The sequence below is a fragment of the Carassius auratus genome, chromosome 10 (assembly GCF_003368295.1).
Source record: "Carassius auratus strain Wakin chromosome 10, ASM336829v1, whole genome shotgun sequence".
NCBI classification, from domain to species: Eukaryota; Metazoa; Chordata; class Actinopteri; order Cypriniformes; family Cyprinidae; genus Carassius; species Carassius auratus.
The window spans coordinates 20431038-20452456 of NC_039252.1; the positions used below are offsets into that span (position 1 = coordinate 20431038).

The 21419-nt window shown below is 36.4% G+C and overlaps 1 protein-coding gene across 2 annotated transcripts; it reads right to left on the minus strand.

Moving 5' to 3' along the window:
* Positions 1–382: 382 nt before the first annotated feature.
* LOC113110264 (E3 ubiquitin-protein ligase RNF34-like) lies at positions 383–17243 on the minus strand. 2 transcript variants are annotated; one of them, XM_026274355.1, is made up of 8 exons: positions 17096–17243; positions 9351–9575; positions 8005–8442; positions 5227–5289; positions 4164–4365; positions 3487–3516; positions 2831–2878; positions 383–1442 (listed from the first exon to the last, which is right to left on the minus strand). In XM_026274355.1, exons 1-8 carry the CDS (start codon positions 17099–17101, stop codon positions 1252–1254), a joined length of 1203 nt encoding a protein of 400 aa, XP_026130140.1. In that variant the 5' UTR covers positions 17102–17243; the 3' UTR covers positions 383–1251. The 2 variants fall into 2 exon arrangements, with proteins under 2 accessions (XP_026130140.1, XP_026130141.1); XM_026274356.1 differs by lacking the exon at positions 2831–2878.
* Between the last annotated feature and the right edge of the window lie 4176 nt (positions 17244–21419).

Genomic DNA, 21419 nt, shown 5'->3' on the forward strand with positions numbered 1-21419 from the left:
TAAATTTTTTAATATTGTACTCTCATGTGAGACTCCAAAAAAGTTAGTCTTTCTTACTGTTGAGATAACACGGGACCAGCCTAAATTCCTTTACCCTGGTAGCCACTAGGGCTGCACGATATTGGGAAAAATTTACATTGCGATATTTTATTTTTCTGCTATATATATTGCGATATGAAATCAAATCTTTTTCTTACAAACAAAAATGGGGTGAGCACACTTACATTCTCATTTTAAATGATTTAAACATCGACACCATCGTGTCAATTGATTGAACGCATCTAGTGTGTCGCCGCTCTCTCTCTCTCTCTCTCTCTCGCGCTCTTTGGCCCATACAGTTAATGAATAACGGATCAACTACGACAGCCTACATCGCACATCCTGCGATGTGACTATCATGGATTTGTACATTGCGATATCGATGCTTAAACAACACATCGTGCAGCCCTAGTAGCCACCCAATCAAAAAAATGACTTTGTACACCTTTAAGTAAATTGTATATGAAGCACGATGGAGACAAACCAACCACACACCTGACGCTTGACAGACACTGCTAAATTTGATTTAAAAAAAAAAGTAATTGAGGTTCCAGTAATAAGCTACATAGCGGCAGATGCTGGATTCCAGTGACTCTGTGAAAAAATACGATACAGTTTCTATAAATAACTCTTCTGCTAGCTGGTCATTTGATCCGGTGTCATGGATGCTGATTTGTGGTATGGCAATAGCGGATTTAATACATGAAAATAATAAGCTTATTAATAATAAAAGCACGTCAAAACATAATCCAGAAGCCTTTCTGCACATTTCTACTTTGGCACCTACAGTACGTTCCCCCTTCACACCAATGGTCTTAACTGCTGCTACAACAACATGCATCTTAATGGCAATCGGTTTCCCTACACGCACACGTAAAGATTTCTAATATTGCACATACAAGAAGACATTTCCAAAAAGTTTACAGGAATGAACTGTAAACCACTTAAACGTTCATATTTTTATACGTTATTCCTCTAAATCTTCCATCTTCCCATGGTTAGTAACCGCAGAAATGATTTCAAGCATGTCAATGGATGACCAAATAAAAATGGGCAGCAGGAAATGCTCTGTAAAGAAGGTGTGCGCAGTACAGGTTTCCACCACTTTGAATCTGGGGGGGCAGTTCATTGTTCCAGTCACGGCCCCAGCCTGCTCGGTCCAACAGGAAGCATCTGGTGTGTTGGTTTTCCAGTGGAGGTGAAGCTCACCCATTAAGACTTGAAGACGTGCACCGCCCGCACCACGTACTGCCTGCAGATGGGGCACTCGCTCATCCTCTTGCCACACTTGGTGCAAGTGACCATGTGACCGCACTCCAGCAGAACGCAGTCTATCACGGCATCCATGCAGATACGGCATAGGTTCTCATCAGCGCCGCCAAGCTGAGCTACTTGCACACCATCTGTAAGACAATATATGGATGGTTTGAGATCTTGTTTAATAGTCTATTGATCTTGTGTGTCTGCTCTGCTTGTGTGTAATAAGATTTTCTTTCCGCTTTGGGAAAGACTGTTGTACATAGCTGCATACGCAATGCCATTTTACAAGAAATACACAATAAATTTTGAGCGGTAAAATGTGTAATTTAATTTATTAAATTAAAATGCTTTAAAATAATGTTCCAGGTTCAATACAACTTAAAACTCCATAATTGTTTTGATTTCGAAAGTAAATGTTTCGGCTTGTCACGTAATTTAAAGGGTGCTGTATGCAGGATTGACAGGATTGAATTTTGGTATTGCAGTCCAAATTCAAAATATTGGAGAGGGTTTTTTTCACCCGGCCCCTCTTCCAGGACGAAACGCACATTTGCAATACATTTTTATTTAAATTAAAATTCTATACAACTTTAGACTCTATCAAAGGCATTTTTTAAAATTATACACAGATTTGATTACGTCCCATAATAAAAGCAGTTATAATGGAAATAAACAGGGATGTGTGTATTAAATATTTAAAAGCAGATTTATTTTTTTGTTAAAGAACATTTATTCTTCTTTAAAAAATGAAGACAATAAATGTTTTTTTTTTTTAAATAAAGAAAACCATTCAAAAATATTTTCAATTAAACCGAATAAGCCAGAAAATATTCTTGACTTGTCCCTCAATTTAACAAAAGCGGTTCTAATAGAAATAAAATGAAATGCACGTTAAATATCTACAAGCAGAAATGTGAATTTTTGTTAAAGGACAATAATTTAGATCTTAATAAAAATATTTTATTTTACATTTTATTCAATTATTTTAAATTAAAGGTCCTTATAAAACTGATATTTTGCTTTAACAATATAGTAAATATTATTTTCTGTATTACTGAACACTTTCTTATGTGACATCCTTTTAGCCAGTCAATATCAGCGTTCAAACCTTTTAATGAATGATATACATACAGTACGTGCTAAACTAGTATTTGCTGATGCCAGTCTTATTATCTCTATTAATTGCCCTTAAAAAAACGATGCACATCCGTAAAGCATCATAAACTTGGTCGCTCTCCAGAAAGCCACTTAATATATTGTCTGAGACTGGACAGCTATAATCTTTGGATCGTTTTGGGCCATTTTCCAAGCAGTGTTAATATAATTAATGAAGGCAAGGTGCAATTACAGTAATGTGACAAGCTATAAAAAGACAGACAGATCACATTAGCAGCATAATTCATGATCATGCACGTGGAAACCACATATCAAACTCTCCCAGCATGCATTGGGAAGGGTCACTTTTCATTCATGGTAATTAAATGATGGTAATGATGATGTTGGAGCCACATTAAAAAAGGCTGAGTCTTACCTCCAATACCTCCATTGCATATAGGAGGAGGGTAAGCTATGACTTTGACTGACAAACACAGCAGTGAAAGAGTTAAAATTATTAGCATTGGGCAGCTAATGTAAGCTCACATGCATATAAAAAACCTGATCTTTTCCCAAATTGTTACCCAGAAAGAAGAACATACTTAGATGTTATACATGATTCATGCTTCACCAGGTTAGTAATTACTCCCGGCAGTGAGGTCATAATGCATTTAAATATTTATTTTTAAATGATCAATATAACAATATGTATTTTTTATTTATTATATATTTAATTCTTTAATAAGATTCAGTAATAAAATAAAGTGTGTTAAAATTAGAAACGCTGCCTCCGAAACCAAGAGAAATTAATTTTTAGAAAAGTACTAAAATGACGAAAAAATAAAATAAAAATTAAAGGTAAACAAATACATTCTAAAAATGTATTAAAATCAAAAAAGACAAAAGCACATAAAACAAACAAAAATAATACTAATAACAATTAATAAAATAATAAAAAATAATACTCTCTCTCTCTCTCTCTCTCTATATATATATATATATATATATATATGTATATATATATATAAAATACTACTATAGTATATAAATAACACTTTCAAGTACAATATATGAAAATATTGTTTTGCTTACCTGCAGTTAGGCTGTTGCTAACATTTTCCACTGCAAGGAAAAGAAAACGAGAAGAATCAATTTTATGGAGAGCAGAAGCCTGTTTGAAAACCACATTAGCCTCATCTGATTTTGGGCTGATCCTTGACTGATTCAATTTCATGTTGTTATTTCTCACATGCAGTCCGTCAAAAAGATTGGCTGCATTCCTCCTCATCATTCACTCTTATTGTATGATGTTGTCAGCTGTGCTCTTTTCAGCCTGAACATCTACAAAAGCAGACCACTGAGTTTCCGTCTCATTATTCGGCCAATCATATAGCCAGCAGAAGATCTAATGGTCATATAAAGCATCCAAGGAACCTTTAAAACTCTATTCTACTAATCTAACATAAAGAGCCTCTACTAGCGGAAGAATTAATAAAAGAACTTAATTATGTTCTTACACCTGCATCTAAAAAATAAAGGTTCCATGCAGAACCTTTAAAATTCACGGAACATTTCCAACACACAAAAGGTTCTTTATAATAGAAAAAGCTTTGGATTATTAAAATGTTCTCCTTTTTGAAGCTTTATATTTAAGAGTGTCCAAACAATCCTTTTTTGAATGATGTATATGTAGATGTTTTAGAAACAATTAGATAACAAGTGGACTGCTTTGGGAAGAGCTCTTGACTATGTGTGACGTCGGCTCTTACTCGATCTTCTGTTGAGTTCGTTCTCTCTGTAGAGACGATGGACGCGCTCCACCAGCTCCCATTTCTCACAGCAGCCTGAATAGTTGACGAAGTTGCGGGCGAGAATCTCCTTGAGCTGCCGCACTGTCAGGCTCTCGATGTCATCCTCGCGGGACAGATCCGAGAGGGAGGCGCGTGCTCGCCTCTGCGTCGCAGGGCTGGCCTGCTCGGGGACAGACATTAAGCAAGTTATACTGCAGTCCACGTTGATATTCCACCAGACTGCTCATTCTGAACTCTGTAGATGTTCTTCTGAAGTATTTGCCAAACACTAAGCAGAGTTATTGGATGGCACTGAATTATTAACGTTAATGGGTGCTTAGCGAGAATCGAGGGGTTTTAAAGGGGTCATATGATGCGATTTCAAGTTTTCCTTTCTCTTTGGAGTGTTACAAGCTGTTGGTGAATAGATAAAGTCTAAAGTCTCAAACCCAAAGAGATATTCTTTATAAAAATGAAGACTCGTCCACGCCCCCCTAAAACGCCTCGTTTAAACACGTCTCTACATTTAACGTCACTGTGTGGGATGATTTGCATAACACTGCGCAAATGTTCACGTAAAGAAAGAAGTTCGTCACTTTGATTCTGGCTATTGCCGCCACCTCCATGTTCAGTAATTATGTCCCCACTGGATGCGACTAATTCCTCATTTATATTGGGTTTTACTGTTTTTGTTTGGTTGCGCCGGGAGACAGCATCACAGTATGGTAAGGGGCGTCATGTTTCCAATACATGCTTGAAGTATTCGGCCAATCACAACACACTGGATAGCTGGCCAATCAGAGCACACCTTGCTTTTTCAGAATGATTAGCTTTGTAAAAATCAATGTGGGGCAAAGAGGAGCAACAATAAATGTACATTATATTGAAAATGTGTTTTTTGAACCTTAAACCGCATTCACACATTGCATTACACCAAATACACAAAATAATGTTCTTTTTAGCAATGTCATTTGACCCCTTTAAAATAACCATCGTCTTCACAGTAGGTGGCACAAACACAGATTTTGCAGGTTTGTCTCACCTCCAGGATGTCTTCATGAGGCTCCAGGTTGAGGAGGGAAACTGATGTAGCATCTCCATGGTCCTGAAGATAAAACACAGAAATCAAGAACTTATTTCATAGACTAGACATGATTAAAATCAGAGTGTGAGTTCAGACTGAGCCGTGCTGTGAGTTCAGATCCCATCTTCTTTTCTCTTTAGTGTTTGTATTTATTTTATCACAATTTTTGATTGGACAGATTAGAGAAGACAGGAAGCAAAGTGGGAGAAAGAATCAAACGATACATGCACTTTATTTTTTAGAATTAATTAATTTAAAAACAACAAAACGTCAATTCATAAAAATAAACATAATTATTTAAAATATAATCAAATACAGTTAAACAGTAATAATGTAAAAAAAAAACATTATAATAGAAATACCCAGTGTGTTATTTTAATATATTTCAAAATAAAAAAGATTTCTGTGATGCAAAGCTACATTTCCATCATAACTCCAGTCTTCAGTATCACATGATCCTTCAGAAATCATTCTGTATATGCTGATTTACTGCTCAAGAAATGTTTCATATTATGATTAATGCTGAACACAGTTGTGCTGCTTAATATTTCTATGGAAATCATACCTTTACAGGATAATAAAGAACAAAAATACTTATAAGATACATTACAAAATATTGAAAATACTGTTAGCAATAAATTAATATATATTATAAAAAAAAGTTTAATTACATAATACGTTTAATTTAAACAATCTTTTTTATTCTAAATTCTGAATCACAACTTAAAGTAAATCATACAAATATTATCCATTCTACTACATCAGGGAAGTGTTTACCATGCAATAAAAATAAGTATTTAATGAAATTCATAAGAGACCACTTAAGAAAAAGTAACATTCACTTTAAATCTCCTTTGAGTGAGCTCTGTGTCAGTGCAGTTTCATCAACCCTCTTCCCATCACATCCTCACAATCAGCTTCCCTTGGTTCTGCTAAACTGCACATCAAATAACTGCACATTACAGAGTCAATCATTCATTCACTCTGATTGCAATAATTCCTTTCCTGTGTCACTCACATAAGGACCATGTGTCCTGGAGCAGCCGGCTTTTGTATGCTTTTTTGGGTCTCTCACTATCTGTTTGCCACATTCAGGACAATTAGCTAATGGCCGTGCGTTCTTCCTGTCTGCTGTCTGGCAGAAGAATGACTGGGTCTTTATGGGGAGAGTCAGCACATGGACTGAGATCTCACACGTGGGCCACACACAGACGGCGTGCAGCTTCGCTGGCTGGTTGTGTATTAATAATGAATGGGTGAGTCTGCCAACTCAGGCTCTGAAGTCACACTGGACCATCACACACTTCAGGCTGATTTGCCTCTTAAACTCATTTGCACTTTAAATCTGTAAGTGTTTTAAATCACGTCGCACAGGAATTACCAGACAACCTTTTTCAACATTATGTAACCTGCTCAGCATGTCAGATCTAAATTATATTTAACCATATTTACAGGACCTAAATTAGTTGGTTTGATTTTATTCAGCACATTTAACACAAAAAATGCAACGTGTATGCTAAAAGTAAGCATGCTAAATTCTGTAACACAAAGCAACAAAAATTGACAGTAATGTTAAAGTATTACATTAGAAAAAAAATGTCAATGTTAAAATACTTTTTTTTTTAAGTGTAATATGTCATTTTACATCAGTTATTTGTGTTTTTAAAACATTATTCAGTTTATTGGCACAGAAATTATATAGTCATAAGTAGCAAGCGTATATTTGTATCAATAGCCAAAAATGCATTGTATGGGTAAAAATCATTGATTTTTCTTTTATGTAAAGATGATGTTCCATGAAGATATTTTGTAAATTTCCTATTGTAAATATTTTAAAACTTAATTTTTGATTAGTAATTATATGCAATGCTAAGGACTTATTTTGTACAACTTTAAAGGTGATTTTCTCAATATTACATTTTTTTTGCACCCTAAGATTTTCAAATAGTTGTATCTCAGCTAAATATTATCATATCCTAACAACCATCACCACACATCAATGGAAAGCTTATTTATTCAGCTTTCAGATGAGTCAATTTAAAAAACGGACCCTTATGACTAGTTTCATGGTCCAGGGTCACATAAAAAAAACCCCTATCTAATTAAATGTAAAAATAAATAAATATGGTAAATAATAAATATATTTATAAAACTTGTATTAAAATTGTCTCATTAAGTACTTCATTTAATGAATAACAAATTAATTGAATAATTAATATGAAATATAAATAATAATGATTATAAATCTTTTAGTAAACAAAAAAATTCCCATTATACTGGACCCATTATAAGGACAATTTTCATTTTACTTAAAAAGAATCAAGTTAAAAGCGAGTAAAACTAAAATAAATCTTTCATGAAATTCTTTAGATCTTACATTAAATATTTAAAAAGTGACATTCAAAACAAAACCAAAAAAAAAAAAAAGCAAAAGACAAAACAAAATGCTAGGCACTGTATACTGCAAATATTCTTGGCTCTAGTGACAAATTGTTTGTGATGTCGTTTTGATGTGCTGATTTTTACTGTGTGTCACGTGCTAAATGAAAATTAATGTAAATAAAAAATGTAAAATTAAATAAAATATTTCTTTCTATACTTATGTTCTTTATTTTGAAAGCTCTTTGAATAAAAAGTGTCAGCTAAATTATTAAATTTAAAAGTAACTGTAAATAAAATGAGTAAAATGAACACCGAACTGCACTGGAACACATTGCCTTCCGGTAAGCGCCTCACCTGATTGGTTGTCCCTGAGCTATCGCTGCGACTGAGAGCCTCTCCCTGAGACACGGCGACAGACAGCGCCGACTGCTGGGAGGAGGATCGTGCCGCGGAGGCGGGCGGCGTGGAGAGGGAGCGCGGAAGTGAGGGCAGACTGTCCGTATCCGCTTCCGCCTCCTCTTCCTCCTCCTCCTCTTCATCCTCCCCGATCTCCAGTTCGGCGCTCAGATGGCAGAGCACCAGGTCCACCAGGTCCTCTTTCTCCCTGCAGGTGTCCGTGTTGATGTTTCGCAGTGTGAGGTACTGCCGCAGGTCTTTAACGCGGAGTCGCATTAACCTGGGCCGCTGGAAGGCCGTGCCCCACAGCAGGTGACAGGTGGAGCAGCGCCGCAGGTTCTCCTGCAGCACAGAACACAGCGAGCAGAAGCTCTTCTTGCAGTCTGAGCAAACGTGCTGCAAAGATAAAGAGAGAGAAGATGAATCACTAAACAGCCAGTTAATATGTGTGCATTAGACTGATTTAATTACGCCATGCTTTAGTTGTGTTGATTGACACAGACAGAACTTCCATCTGTAAATCACTGCGGCATGAACTTCATTTTTAAGACACTTTTGAACTCTCAGAAGCAGTTGTGGAGTCTCTGCTGGCAAGCCTGGTGGTGGTTATCAAATGCCACCATGCTGATGAATGAGCTTTTCAATCAAAGCCTTGCACTCACATCTCTGCATATGTGTGCTGGTGCGAGCGTCTGCAGATGCATCCGAGCGTCTCTCATCACTCCTGTCCTTTGCCAGGAAATATGAAATGCCAGACTAAGGAGGCAGATGAGTGTTTCCTCCACCTCTAGTGAGGAGCAATATCAAAATATACTAAAAATCGAATATAACTTATATAATATTTAAAATATAATCTATTCAAAATAATTGTTCGATTTTTAATACATTTGAAAATGTCAGCAGCCATTAGTCCAGTGTAACACGATTCTTCAGAAATTAAATGTGCTGATTTGCTACTCAAAAAACATTTATTATTATTTTTATTATCAAAGGAAATCATACTGAAAATTGACAATTTTGAACAGAAGTGTGTGTGTATCATATATGATATGTCTTTAACACAACAAAAATAGAAACATTAAAATGCTCCAGTGAAAATACTATTCTGAGAAAAAAGTAATCTGTATCTATTCCATAATTCTATAACTTTCCATTGTGTTGACATCACTAACTGCGGCACATATCAAATCAAGCATAAATTTGACTGGTGTGATTCTTTTCAGTGAGTCAGATCACTCTACTTTCACTATCAAAAAAATGACAGAAATCCTAAAAGCATACTCCATAAACCTCCGATGTCCTACCTTTCGTCTGAACACAGAGAAGGCCAGTCCGCAAGCTTTGCACGCCAGGCCTGCGCTTCCTGAGGTGGTGCTGCTGGGCGGGTAGGTGGAGTAACCAGCGCTGGGTGCGAAGCGGAACGGCCCGGCTCCGGCTCCAAAACCCGGCTGCTGGGTGCGGACCGCCCCTGTGCCCATCACCTCGTTCAGCAGCCCGCAACATGATGCCCACATGGAGGAGGCCCCCGCCTGGAGAAGAAAGACATGTTGAAGATATATTCAGATATAGGGCTGGGTACTGAGATAAATTTCAGATTCGAGTTTGATTCATTTGGAAATATACCAAGTTAAAGGGTTAGTTCACCCCAAAATGAAAATTATCTCATTAATTACTCACAATCATGCCTAAGCATAAACAACGATTATTATGCAGATTACGTTCATACGCGCACTTACCCCACGAACGTTAATATTGCAGATTACATGCAATACGTTCTTGGGTGCTCTCCAAAATGGTGGAATGGTTGAATAAATTGTTATTTTTGTTTACTTTGTCCAAAAAAAAGTATTTTCGTAGCATCGCAAAACTGAAGTTTAGCCACTGATGTCACATTGACTGTTTTAACGATGTATTTACTACGTTTCTGGGTTTGGGAACATTTCAGTTGCGTTGCTGTCTATGGAGGGCCAGATAGCTCTCCGATTTCATCACAAATATCTTAATTTGTGTTCCAAAGATGAGTGAAAGTCTTACGGTTTTTGGAACGACATTTGGGGAAGTCGTGGCCTAATGGTTAGAGGGTTGGACTCCCAATCGAAGGGTTGTGAGTTCTAGTCTCGGGCTGGACGGAATTGTGGTTGGGGGGAGTGCATGTAGTTCTCTCTCCACCTTCAATACCACGACTTAGGTGCCCTTGAGCAAGGCATTGAACCCCCAACTGCTCCCCGGGCGCCGCAGCATAAATGGCTGCCCACTGCTCTGGGTGTGTGTTCACAGTGTGTGTGTGTGTGTGTGTGTGTGTTCACTGCTCTGTGTGTGTACACTTCGGATGGGTTAAATGCAGAGCACAAATTCTGAGTATGGGTCACCATACTTGGCTGAATGTCACTTCACTTTTCACTTTTCACTTTCATGAGGGTAAGTTCCCTGGGTTCCCTGCATGAGATATGGAGTGTGTTATAATAAAGCAATGGCAGATTTGTTTGTCAGACACTGATGAAATCATGCACACATGCTTTACTGAACTTCACATTATGTAACTTGTACATCGTAAACAACTGAATGCACTCATCTTCAACACTTATAAGATCTGCAAGTAATCAACTAAAATGAATCAATGCTTTGCAGGCCTCAAGTGAATCCTCAAGGAACATGATACAGTGTAAAATGGCAGTTAGAGCAAGACAAGGACCGACTAATTCTTAGTGTGCATTTGGAGCATTAAAACTGTCAGTACAGCAAAATGGCCGTGAGAGCTAAACAGCTGAGAAGAATGGACATGTGTCAGGTTTCAGCCAAATGCATGTGCAAAACCAAACAATGCTTTCATAAATATCAGAAAAAACAAACATTCCCAGGCCTATTCTTTCTCTCCAATGGACGGGGGTTTCTAAGACCTTTCATTTACTTAAGGTGTAAATTTAGAAGATGTTGGTTAAGTCAGTAAGCTTTCACTCTGCTTCATAACACTGCTGACATATGGTCTGATTGTATTACAGTCATGAACTTCCCTAAAAACATGATCTGACATAATATAAAGCAAAAAACAGAAAAAGAGGTGAAAATCTGAACAACTGAAATGTTATCCTCACTGTTCTAGCTTGAACTCTTCTAAATAATGTCTTAAACGTTTTATTGCAAGCACTTGTAGTGTGTATTTGCCCAATTATGATGAATAGCTATAGACTTATTCCTCATTTGTAAGTTGTTTTGAATAAAACTGTCTGCTAAATGAATACACGTAATTGTAAAAGTCTTTTATTAATTTGGTGCCACTAAAATTCCAAACCTCGGCGAATGCAGTGATTGTATAGGTGGACTGAAAACTCACGGAAGTTGCGTAAAGTCAGCGAATCAGATTCATGCTCGGTCAGTGAATGGACAGTAAAGACCTCGAAACAACTAAAAACCTTTTTCCAGGCAGTAACATTCATCGTTTCTTTAATCAATAAACCCTCATACAAACATCACGGCAGCTTTCGGTCACCCAACATGGCGTGATGTCTTGTCTCAGAATAACACTGCGAGGTTGGGGGCTGGGGGGTGACGGAAGAATGCATCTTCTGTTCAAGAGCAGGACAATCGATGAGCTGAAATGAGCATACATGCATCCTATGGTGCAGAGCGACAGAGAGCGAGAGAGATGGGCTGAGAGGATCCAATCTGTTGTTGTTGCTCTTACACACAGTGCAGAGCAGGTTACAAGCAGAGCGCTCTGTTTGCCTTTGTGTTTATACACTTACATAATGCAGGCCAACACCACTGTTTGTAACATCTTTCTGTATGTGTGAGAACACAACAATAGTGATTCTTTCTCTTCAATAGAAAGACACCAGAGCACAAAAAAAAATAAAAAAAAACATAAAGTTAATATAAAAATTTATATAATCATAAGGTTATATATGCATAGCATACCAAGGTTGCATTTATTTATTTATTATTATTATAATAATATTATATTATTTATTTATTTATTTATTTGATTACAAAATATACTAGTGATAATAGTAATTTTTGTGAAATATTTTTAAAACTTTGATATTTTAATATATTTTAAAATATCATTCATTCCTTCGACAAAGCTGGATTTTCAGCAGCCATTAGCTACAGCATTCAGTGTCACACGATCCTTCAGAAATCATTATTATCAATGCAAGAATGTTAGAATGTACTGTTTTGCTGTTTTGATACTTTTGTGGAAATTCTGATCTTTATTTTTTTTTCAGGATTCTTTGATGAATAGAACAGCATTTATTTAAAATATATAAATCCGTTTAAAGATTTTGGTCAACTTAGTATTTTTTAATTAACAAAGCAGTAGTGAACAATACTTTTGAGAAGTAGTATACTAACATAAAAATAAAAAAATAAACATATAAGAAAATGCCAAAATGCTAAAGTAGCAATCATTATAATATTAATAAGAAACAAATATATTTGCTATATAATATGTCCAGCCAGTGAGTCTTTATAATCACTCTCCAACTAAGCCACTTCAGCAACCACATCCCTTCATGCTGAAATATTTCCCGTTTCATATCAGATTCTAAATAATGCTGGCTGTTTGTGAAGCGCCGGCTGGCTTTGATTGGAGTCCCTCTGGCAGTGCGCTCAGTATTTGAGCAGTATGGCAGTTAGCGTGATCTCCGTGTTGCGTAACATAAGGTCAGGGCATGAAGTCGCTGCTCGTGCTTCGGTCTGGCAGAGAGCAGGTGCCACAGCTTCCCTCTGTCACTTCAATTAGAGCCCCGTGAGCTCAGCGCGGTGGCCACGTCCATCACAAAACCACCGCAGCTCATCCTCTACACCCAGCATCTGTCTCCTTAGCATTTTTGCTGTAATTATGCATTTGTTACCAGGGTAAATATAGATAACTAAAACTAAAATCATTAAAAAAAAAAATGTTTTTACTTGATATAATATAAAAGAAGATTTATGGGTAGGTCAAAAGAAGTGAAATTGCGTTTTAAAGATTTAACATCATGCATCAGAGGAAAGCAAGTTTATTTACGAGAATATGCAACTGATAATTTATTAAGTTATGTGCATTTAGAATTTCTTCACAGTGGATTCTATAAAGGCTTCAGAGAGGAAATAACAGAAACGAGTGACCGAACAGATCAGATTCACGTTCTGGTGTGTGTTTATATAACTGCACATCTGACCCAGCAGCCCCAGTGCTGGTAGTTTCTGACAGGTTGACAGTCTCCTGCTCTTAAAGGTCTGATTCCTGATGACCAGACCAAGAGCGCTAGGAGAACTCTGTGTCCTTCAAGAAAAACAGAGCGTTACAGTTCCCCTGAGTCATGATTTGCTGCACGGTCGGGGACTCAGCTGAAAGTGAATCTTACGGTTAATGCTTATTTTAAATTGATGAGCACACCTGACTCCAGAGAACTGAATTCAGACTAATGTCTCTGCGCTCACAGTACAATACATGCAGAAACGTATAACTGCATTAAGCGCTGGGAATAAGACAACTCGACAAGGTCCGTTCCACTTGAGCGTGATGCTTCTTAAAACAATGAATCAGCACTTCTGATGCACAACGGAACAATGGAAAAGCCAGTTCTCCGTCTCTCCTCTCACCTGCAGTGACAGGCTCTGAGCGTAGAAACCCTTCCCACTGACAGAAAACATGACATCTAATGACTTCTGTCTAATGAGCATTCACATGAGAGTGCATAACTAATTACGCCAGCTATGGGACTGAGCAGCTTTGAACATGTTGGTTTTAGAAATGTTTTTTTGAAGCTAACAGAAATGCTCTAAAAACATCTTCCTAGCGTTTCTATTACGTTATGAAAATGTTATTTCGGAATGTTTATTTTTTATGTAAAAATGTTTTGGTTGGTTATGTGAAGAGAAACCATTAAGGGAATGTTTAGTTTTATCATTTCGCAAAAAGTATGGTTTCTTTTGTTACTTTTATATTAACATTAATGTTACGAATGTTCTCTGAACAATCTGAAACAATTAGGAAGTAGTAACGTTAGATTAATGTCCAACTAAAATATTGAAGAAGTACATAAATGATATATAAATAATGTTTTTGTGGAAGAACATCTGTTTAGAATTTTGTATGTTAGCTGCGAACAGTTCATCCAAAAATGGATATCAAGCCACAAAAAAACTAAAAAAAAAAAAAAAAAACATAAAATGGATCCATATTGCACTAAATATAGTATAATAATATATTATGTACTATAGTATAGTTTCGTTATGATCGTGTAACAGAGCATATTCACTATAAACTGTCCTTACTTGGAAAACAGCTATGTGAAGATTCTACAAAAACTCACATTTCCATTTCGTTAGACATGAGCACGACTCACGAGTGTAAGTAAATAATGACCAAATGTTCATTTTTTGATGAACTATACTTTTAAAGAAGTGTAAGAACCTCGCTGGGATCTAATAAGACATCTGTGACATTCAGACAAAGACAGCAAGACAAATCTTTCTTTTTTATTAAATGTAAAAAAAAATAATAATAATCTTCATAATCATCAGTAGATGTTTTCTTTTTTTGGGCTCCCTTTATTACAAAATGATTGGCATTTCTAATAATGATCATCTTGTGGAGATATGCCATCCCATTTCCATTGCTTTTTAATATTGAACAGATGAAAGCAGATTATCTCCATCTGAAACTTTTCCAGACTTGTGTTCAACTCCTTGGCCAGATATTTAAATATTGACTTCAGCTATAGTGTGGACCTTATTTTATTGCCTGCTGTGAGTAATATCGCGCAATATCAGTTCCAAAATACCTCCAGAAACAATTCCAAATTTAGATAACTGAATAATTCACATATAAAAACCCAGATGTTTCCGTCTTCTGTCTGATTCGAAAAGCTTTTCTGCTCAGATTAAGCAGAAGTAATGTTACAGAAGAGTGGTTATCCTAAAAAAAAAAAAAGCTTTCTTTCAGAAGATAGTTCATCCTTTTGCTTCCTGGGGAGAATCTGTGCTTTATAACACTGTGTCATTACATTAACCACAGGGAGAAACAAAGCCAGACAGTGGAGCTCTTATGAATGAGAGGAATTATTCATAAACCTGAATTATCTGACACGTGATTAACCCTCTAATTATACCCTCTCACGCTTTCCTTCAAGGCTGCTCCCTGAAGGAGTGAGGTCAACGCTAAAAAGAAACTGCTTCATAATTTAATGGAAACGAGAGTGCATTTGAAAGAATTTAGTCATTATGTGCTAAACTTAAGATCACTGCTGACAAAAATCTCATCGCAGTCGCAATCCGACCATATCTCGCCTGCAAGTAAATCACATTATAGCAGCAAATTCCCACAATTAACTAAAAAACATTTTAAATACCACCATGACTGCTGTCATCTCATTCAAACAAACTTTCTTTAATTATAAACCCCTATTCATCACATCATAACTCATCTGACGTTTTAGAGCTTTGCTGTAACCGAGCAACTTTTCATAACAGCACATAACAGCTTGATCAATCACAACAATCTCGAGCATGCACAACATCATTTTCAATCTTTGTTCCTCTCCACCATTCTGACATCATAATCACTATGTAATGTTTCAGTTTTGATGTTTAATGAGAAGATTCACCTCTGTCTGGATTCAACTCAGTCAATATAGTAATTTTCACTTTCCCACTGATGAAATCATAACCACTATGCATTTGTTCAATTGTGATGTTTTAGTGTTCAATCACATCAGTCAAGCCATTCATCACAGTCTTTCCATCAATACATCATCAATTTTCATCAATAATTAAAATGAGACATTTTAGCTTTTAATATCTGGGCTGCTGGTCCAATTATAACAGCTCCGCCAGATATAACAAACAGAATCGCATTACTATTGTAATGTTATAATCACCATTCCATAGCCTATGGCTGCTTGAACTATGGGTCTAATTATAACAGCTCTGCCAATTATCACAAACAAAATAAACATAATCATCACTGTTCAGATGTCATAACCACTATCTTATTAGTTAAACCACTTTTATTCTTTTATGACTGTTAACTGCATTACTGAGTCTGGCCATCATCACAATCACATTAATTTTCATAACTTCCCCAGTCCATTGATAATATCCTGACTCTTATCACAACAATCACAATCCACTGTGAAGTCATAATCACTGTGTTATAATTGAATTGTGACATTTTAGTTGGGGAAACCATGTCTGCCTCTCATACACGAGTTTAGAAATCATCACATCTTCTGATTCTGATGTCATAATCACCATGCACTGAAAATAAAAATCTACATATCTGAATTACTGGTCCACCGTTATCGCGATCATTTGTATCATCAATCTGACGTCATAATCACTCAGAAGGGAAAACACTTCTGTCGCTCGTGACTGCGTGCTTTCACCTGCATGCACAGTCATCACGTTACATCAGAACCACAATCATTTCATCACGATTCTGACGTCACAATCATTAAGCACGTAATTAAATCGCGACAGTTCAGCAGGGGAAACCACTTTTGTCCCTCCTCGCGGTATAAATCGGTGGTCCACTGATATTCGCCTGGCTGTTATCACAATCGCAGTACTTGTATCGCTATTCTGACGTCATAATCACTATAATTAAAATGTGACGTTTTAGTAGGGGAAATCACTTCTGTCCCTCATGACTGTCTGAGCTGCTCATCCATCCTCCAATCTCATTAGAGAAGTGCAGCGATAAACTGGGTTATGATGAGCACTGCTTGCTTGTGCACTCGGTTCAAATCGTGCTGTACCTGTCCTGATATAACCTTAGTCCTGATGCCGATAGTAGCAAATCTCCTGCTTAACGATCATAAATGAAGCTGTCACCCAAGCAAACACTCTTAATGCAAGAGCATGCAAAAGACGGAAGGACGCATTCATTGCTCATTGCAGACTTCATTTGATGCATCTCAACTGATGCAACTCTTAAGAAGTCTGGCTGTTGACACATTAAACGTCAAACAGCCTCCGGAAATTATTTTGGTGTTTCCACGCAGATGGTAAATCTCGCCTACATCAATAACAAATCTGACATCTAGTTATTTTTACATACCTTCATTGCAGCTCCCTTCCTCGAATACTGTCGAATACTAAAGTGGTTTTCATCGCAAGGACGCTCGGGAACACTCCATTACGTCTTCTCTTTTCTATCATCCTTGTGTATGTGTAGAAGAGAGCATAACGTAATGGCCAAACACGGATCCGCCAATCCTGAAATAGCAAGGCCCGCTGGTATGTATAGCAACCAATCGGCGTCGCTCTCGCCGGCGAGTGGGCGTGTCTAAGCGACAGGCAGCGGTTTGATGCAGCGACACTGTAGTGTGACCCAACTGTTTCTCAACATATTTGCAAACAAATTATGTGTAAAACGCTGATAATTATGTCCAGCTCTGATTTGCATTTCCATGACCGTGCAAATTAAGTCTCCACTCTCGGTTTCATTAATAAGGAAACTGTCTGAATGTGCGAATTATTCAGGGCATTTGAACATAGTAGGGGAATTTATTTTTAAACAAGCTTATTATGATATAACTAACTTACTTGCGATATGTTGTTGAAATGTAATAAAAAATATTCTTGCGATATATATATATATATATATATATATATATATATATATATATATATATATATATATATATATATATATAAAGGATAACGTTATCTGCGTGTCGTCCGTCGCCAGCGGAAAGGGGTCAAGTGGCCTGTTGCTATGGTTACCTCTTTAAACAAAAGCGATTTGTTTTCTGCGAGCGTTTATACTTTTATAGTTTATAGCTCTGACTATCTTCTAATCTGAATACTTTGGTTATTGAAACACTACAGACAGTTAAACGGATGAACTGGCTGCTGTTTGCTCGGACTGGAACGTGCTGGAATGTTCTAGCAGTGACGAGGTATTTCACAATTAATCCTCACAAACCGCTGTTCTTAAGACTTTAATACTCAAACACCATATGTTTTGTATTTTTTAATGTATTTAGAATATATTTAGAAATAAACATTTAAAAACGGATAATTAATAAAGTAAACAGACCACGCTCATCAACTTTCATAATTAAAATAAATTGACACTTAACTTACAGGTAGTCATTTAACAGACGCTTTTATCTAAAGCGACTTACAAATGAGGACAATGGAAACAATCCAAATCAACAAAAGAGCAATGATGTGCTCGTGCTATGACAAATCTCGGTTAATTTAATATTTCCTCAGGGTTGAAAGGTTCTACGTTTCGTTTTGCAAGACGTTTTACCATAAAGAGTGAAAGCAGGTCATCTAGTGGCCAGATATGTGAACGACAATCCATAAAGATCGAAAATTATTTAAGGGATCAGATTTCTTCTAGAAGCATCTATGATTAATTTTAAAAGCAATTTAACGTGTTTAATATAACAATTCTTTCTTAGACATTCTCGCGAAATGTGTAAGCACACGTGTCACCTTTTATGAGTTCAGTGCTAAATGAGTTTCACGTTTGACATAGTACAGTTCCAATGAGAAAATAGCTGAGAATCATCTGGTCTTATATGTAAATGAGTCTCAGTGTTACATGGTAAAGTAACCGCAGCCTAAAAGAGAGAAAATGCAGTGGTTCACATCCACATTCATGCTCTCAACCCTCAGGGGAAACACAGCCACACAACACACATAAACTGTACAGTTTCTCACCCATCCCCCTTCTTATCTATCTATCTATCTATCTATCTATCTATCTATCTATCTATCTATCTATCTATCTATCTGTCTGTCTGTCTGTCTGTCTGTCTGTCTGTCTGTCTGTCTGTCTGTCTGTCTGTCTGTCTGTCTTTCTGTCTGTCTGTCTGTCTGTCTGAACAAGAAAAACAAAGCTCCCATTCATATGTAATGTTAGATTACAAGCAAGATTATTTCTTGAAAGAAGGCAGAACATTTGCCATCTGTCACTGTGAAGTTAAGCATGATGCACTTGCCAAAGTAAACAGACCTGAGAAACAAGTGGGCAAGTTAATGAAATATGATTCCATTTGAAGACTTATTATGACACAAATTCCCAACAGTTCGTTATGAGCGCTGAAGCAACCTCAGTAAGAACTAAATCAACTAGTACAAACTAATTAGAGAAAGTAAAAAAAAATCTAAACAAATGTATTACTTTATTTATTCATATTCTAATCTTTATATGCATTCTTTGTAGATATTTTATGTTTCCAGGTCCTTTGTATGTTAAAGTAATTCAAACTGTTGTCCAGTAGGGGGCGACATTGACCATAAAACAAGACCCTTCAGTAGTCAATGTGTGTGCTTTGAGTACTGTGAATGGAAATTGAAGTATTGCATGGAATGATGGGAAGCTGAAAACAAGCTTCTTGCCATTACTGATCAGTCAAAAGTTACCTAAAACATTCTTGAAACTCTTTAAAAATGTAAATGGCAGGCTAAAGGATTTTGATATTGTTAGAGATTGGAGTGAAGACTATTTTTAATAAGAAGTTTTTTTGTAAGTACAAATACAAAAAAAAAAATACAATGGGAATGATATTTTACTTATTATTGAGTACCCTAAATATAGCTATATGATAGTCAAGTCACCTTTATTTATATAGCACTTTTTACAATACAATGATACATTTAAACTTAATATTTATTAAAGCTGCAGTAGGGAACTTAATAAACAGAACTGCTTGCGTCTTGCGGAAGAACATCGTAGCCGGAACTACTTCTCTCTGTTTATGTCTATGAAGAATCACAAAGGTACTGGGTTACTCCGCCGCGGTATCCCCGAAGCAATCTAAAATAGTCCGAATATAAACACTTATTATACGTGCACCCTAGTGATTCAGGACAGGCTAAACACACGGTTTGGAAAATGGATTTATGGTGTACTTGCTTATTATATACATTTTTCTACATTTTGAACACAAACAAAGTTACGGACCGCAGCTCTGATTGGTTATTTTTTACCGGGAGTGATGGAGTTTCTGCAAATGGCAATAGGACCACTGGGAGGAGCCAGAGGAGCTTGATTTTTTCACAGATTATCTGTCTCATATTCTACTGTCAGGACAAAATGACAGGTTAAATAAATATGTAAAAAATATATATATATTTTTTTACAAAAGTTCCCTACAGCACCTTTAATATAAAACTAAACTGTATTTGAAAAACATATTAACACATCTAAACACATTTAAACACATTTAATGATATACATTTTGTTTAAATAAAATGGTAAGTGTATCATGTATTTAAACTAATGTAATCATTCATGTAATCATCATTAGTAAATAAGGCCTTCTTTTAAATATAGCAGTTCACAGTGATAATTCAAACCTCATGTGCAGATGTTGTGTATGAATAAAAAGAACAACATAGTGTATGTTACAGGAAATTTCAAAATAGAAAGAAAGAGGCACACCAGTCTAGTTTAGTTTTCCCAGAACTTTACTGGTCTTCCAGGAACACTTTAACTTGCACGCAAAGTTTCATGTTGAAATTCCCTGGTATCATTAAGATTTGTATCTCAAGGCTTGTTTTTATTGAGCCCCTGAAAGGTGTAAGTAAAACCAGCAGACACTGACCCAGACCCTCAGAGACTTTAAATGCACCCCAGGGACGGGCCTGAAGCAAAAAAAAAAAAAGATGAATTTTGCAATCAAGGTCATTGAAAGAAAGTCAAAAGAGCAAACACATGGAGCACATCAACCACAAAAATCACATCGTTTACAGAGGATAGTGAACTCTCGTCAATCACACAGACAGCTGAAGCTGCTGTTTCCTGTCACTGTGTGCAGTCAGAGAGTTGAACGCATCAAAGGTCATTGACTTTTTCCGGGTTATATAAACCAATAACCTAATCCAAACCTATACCACAGATTAGATTAAAAACAATTCATTATATTTTCATTTAAATCACCTCCCTATAAATCCAGACTGCTGTTAATCTGTTTAACCGTATGATGCATTATTAATGGAATTATTAAAGGGTAACGATCTTACCTCACTTTGCTTCAAAACAAGAATCTTTTTTTTTTTTAACAAGCATATTTAGTTACTAATTAAGCATTGTTCTAGTGTTATAATATATGATTAAGTAGCTATATGAATAAAACAATCCTAAACGGCAGTATTTATTTTTCTAAATAAACTAAAATAAAAAGATAATCAGAATGCTACATTAGTGAATTAGAGCTCTGTATGCGGCTGCCAGCTGTTGAAATGACTTATGGAGTCTCATTAAGAAAGTGCTGTCTGCTAACACAGAGCACTGTTCTCATTAAGCAAACAGAGACGCTCAGAAACCCAGTATTGATCACACCAGGATGAGAAATCCTCATCAAAACCAGCCTCTCCTTTTGTACAGGACAGCACTACAGCCTGGAAAGCATATACTGTAC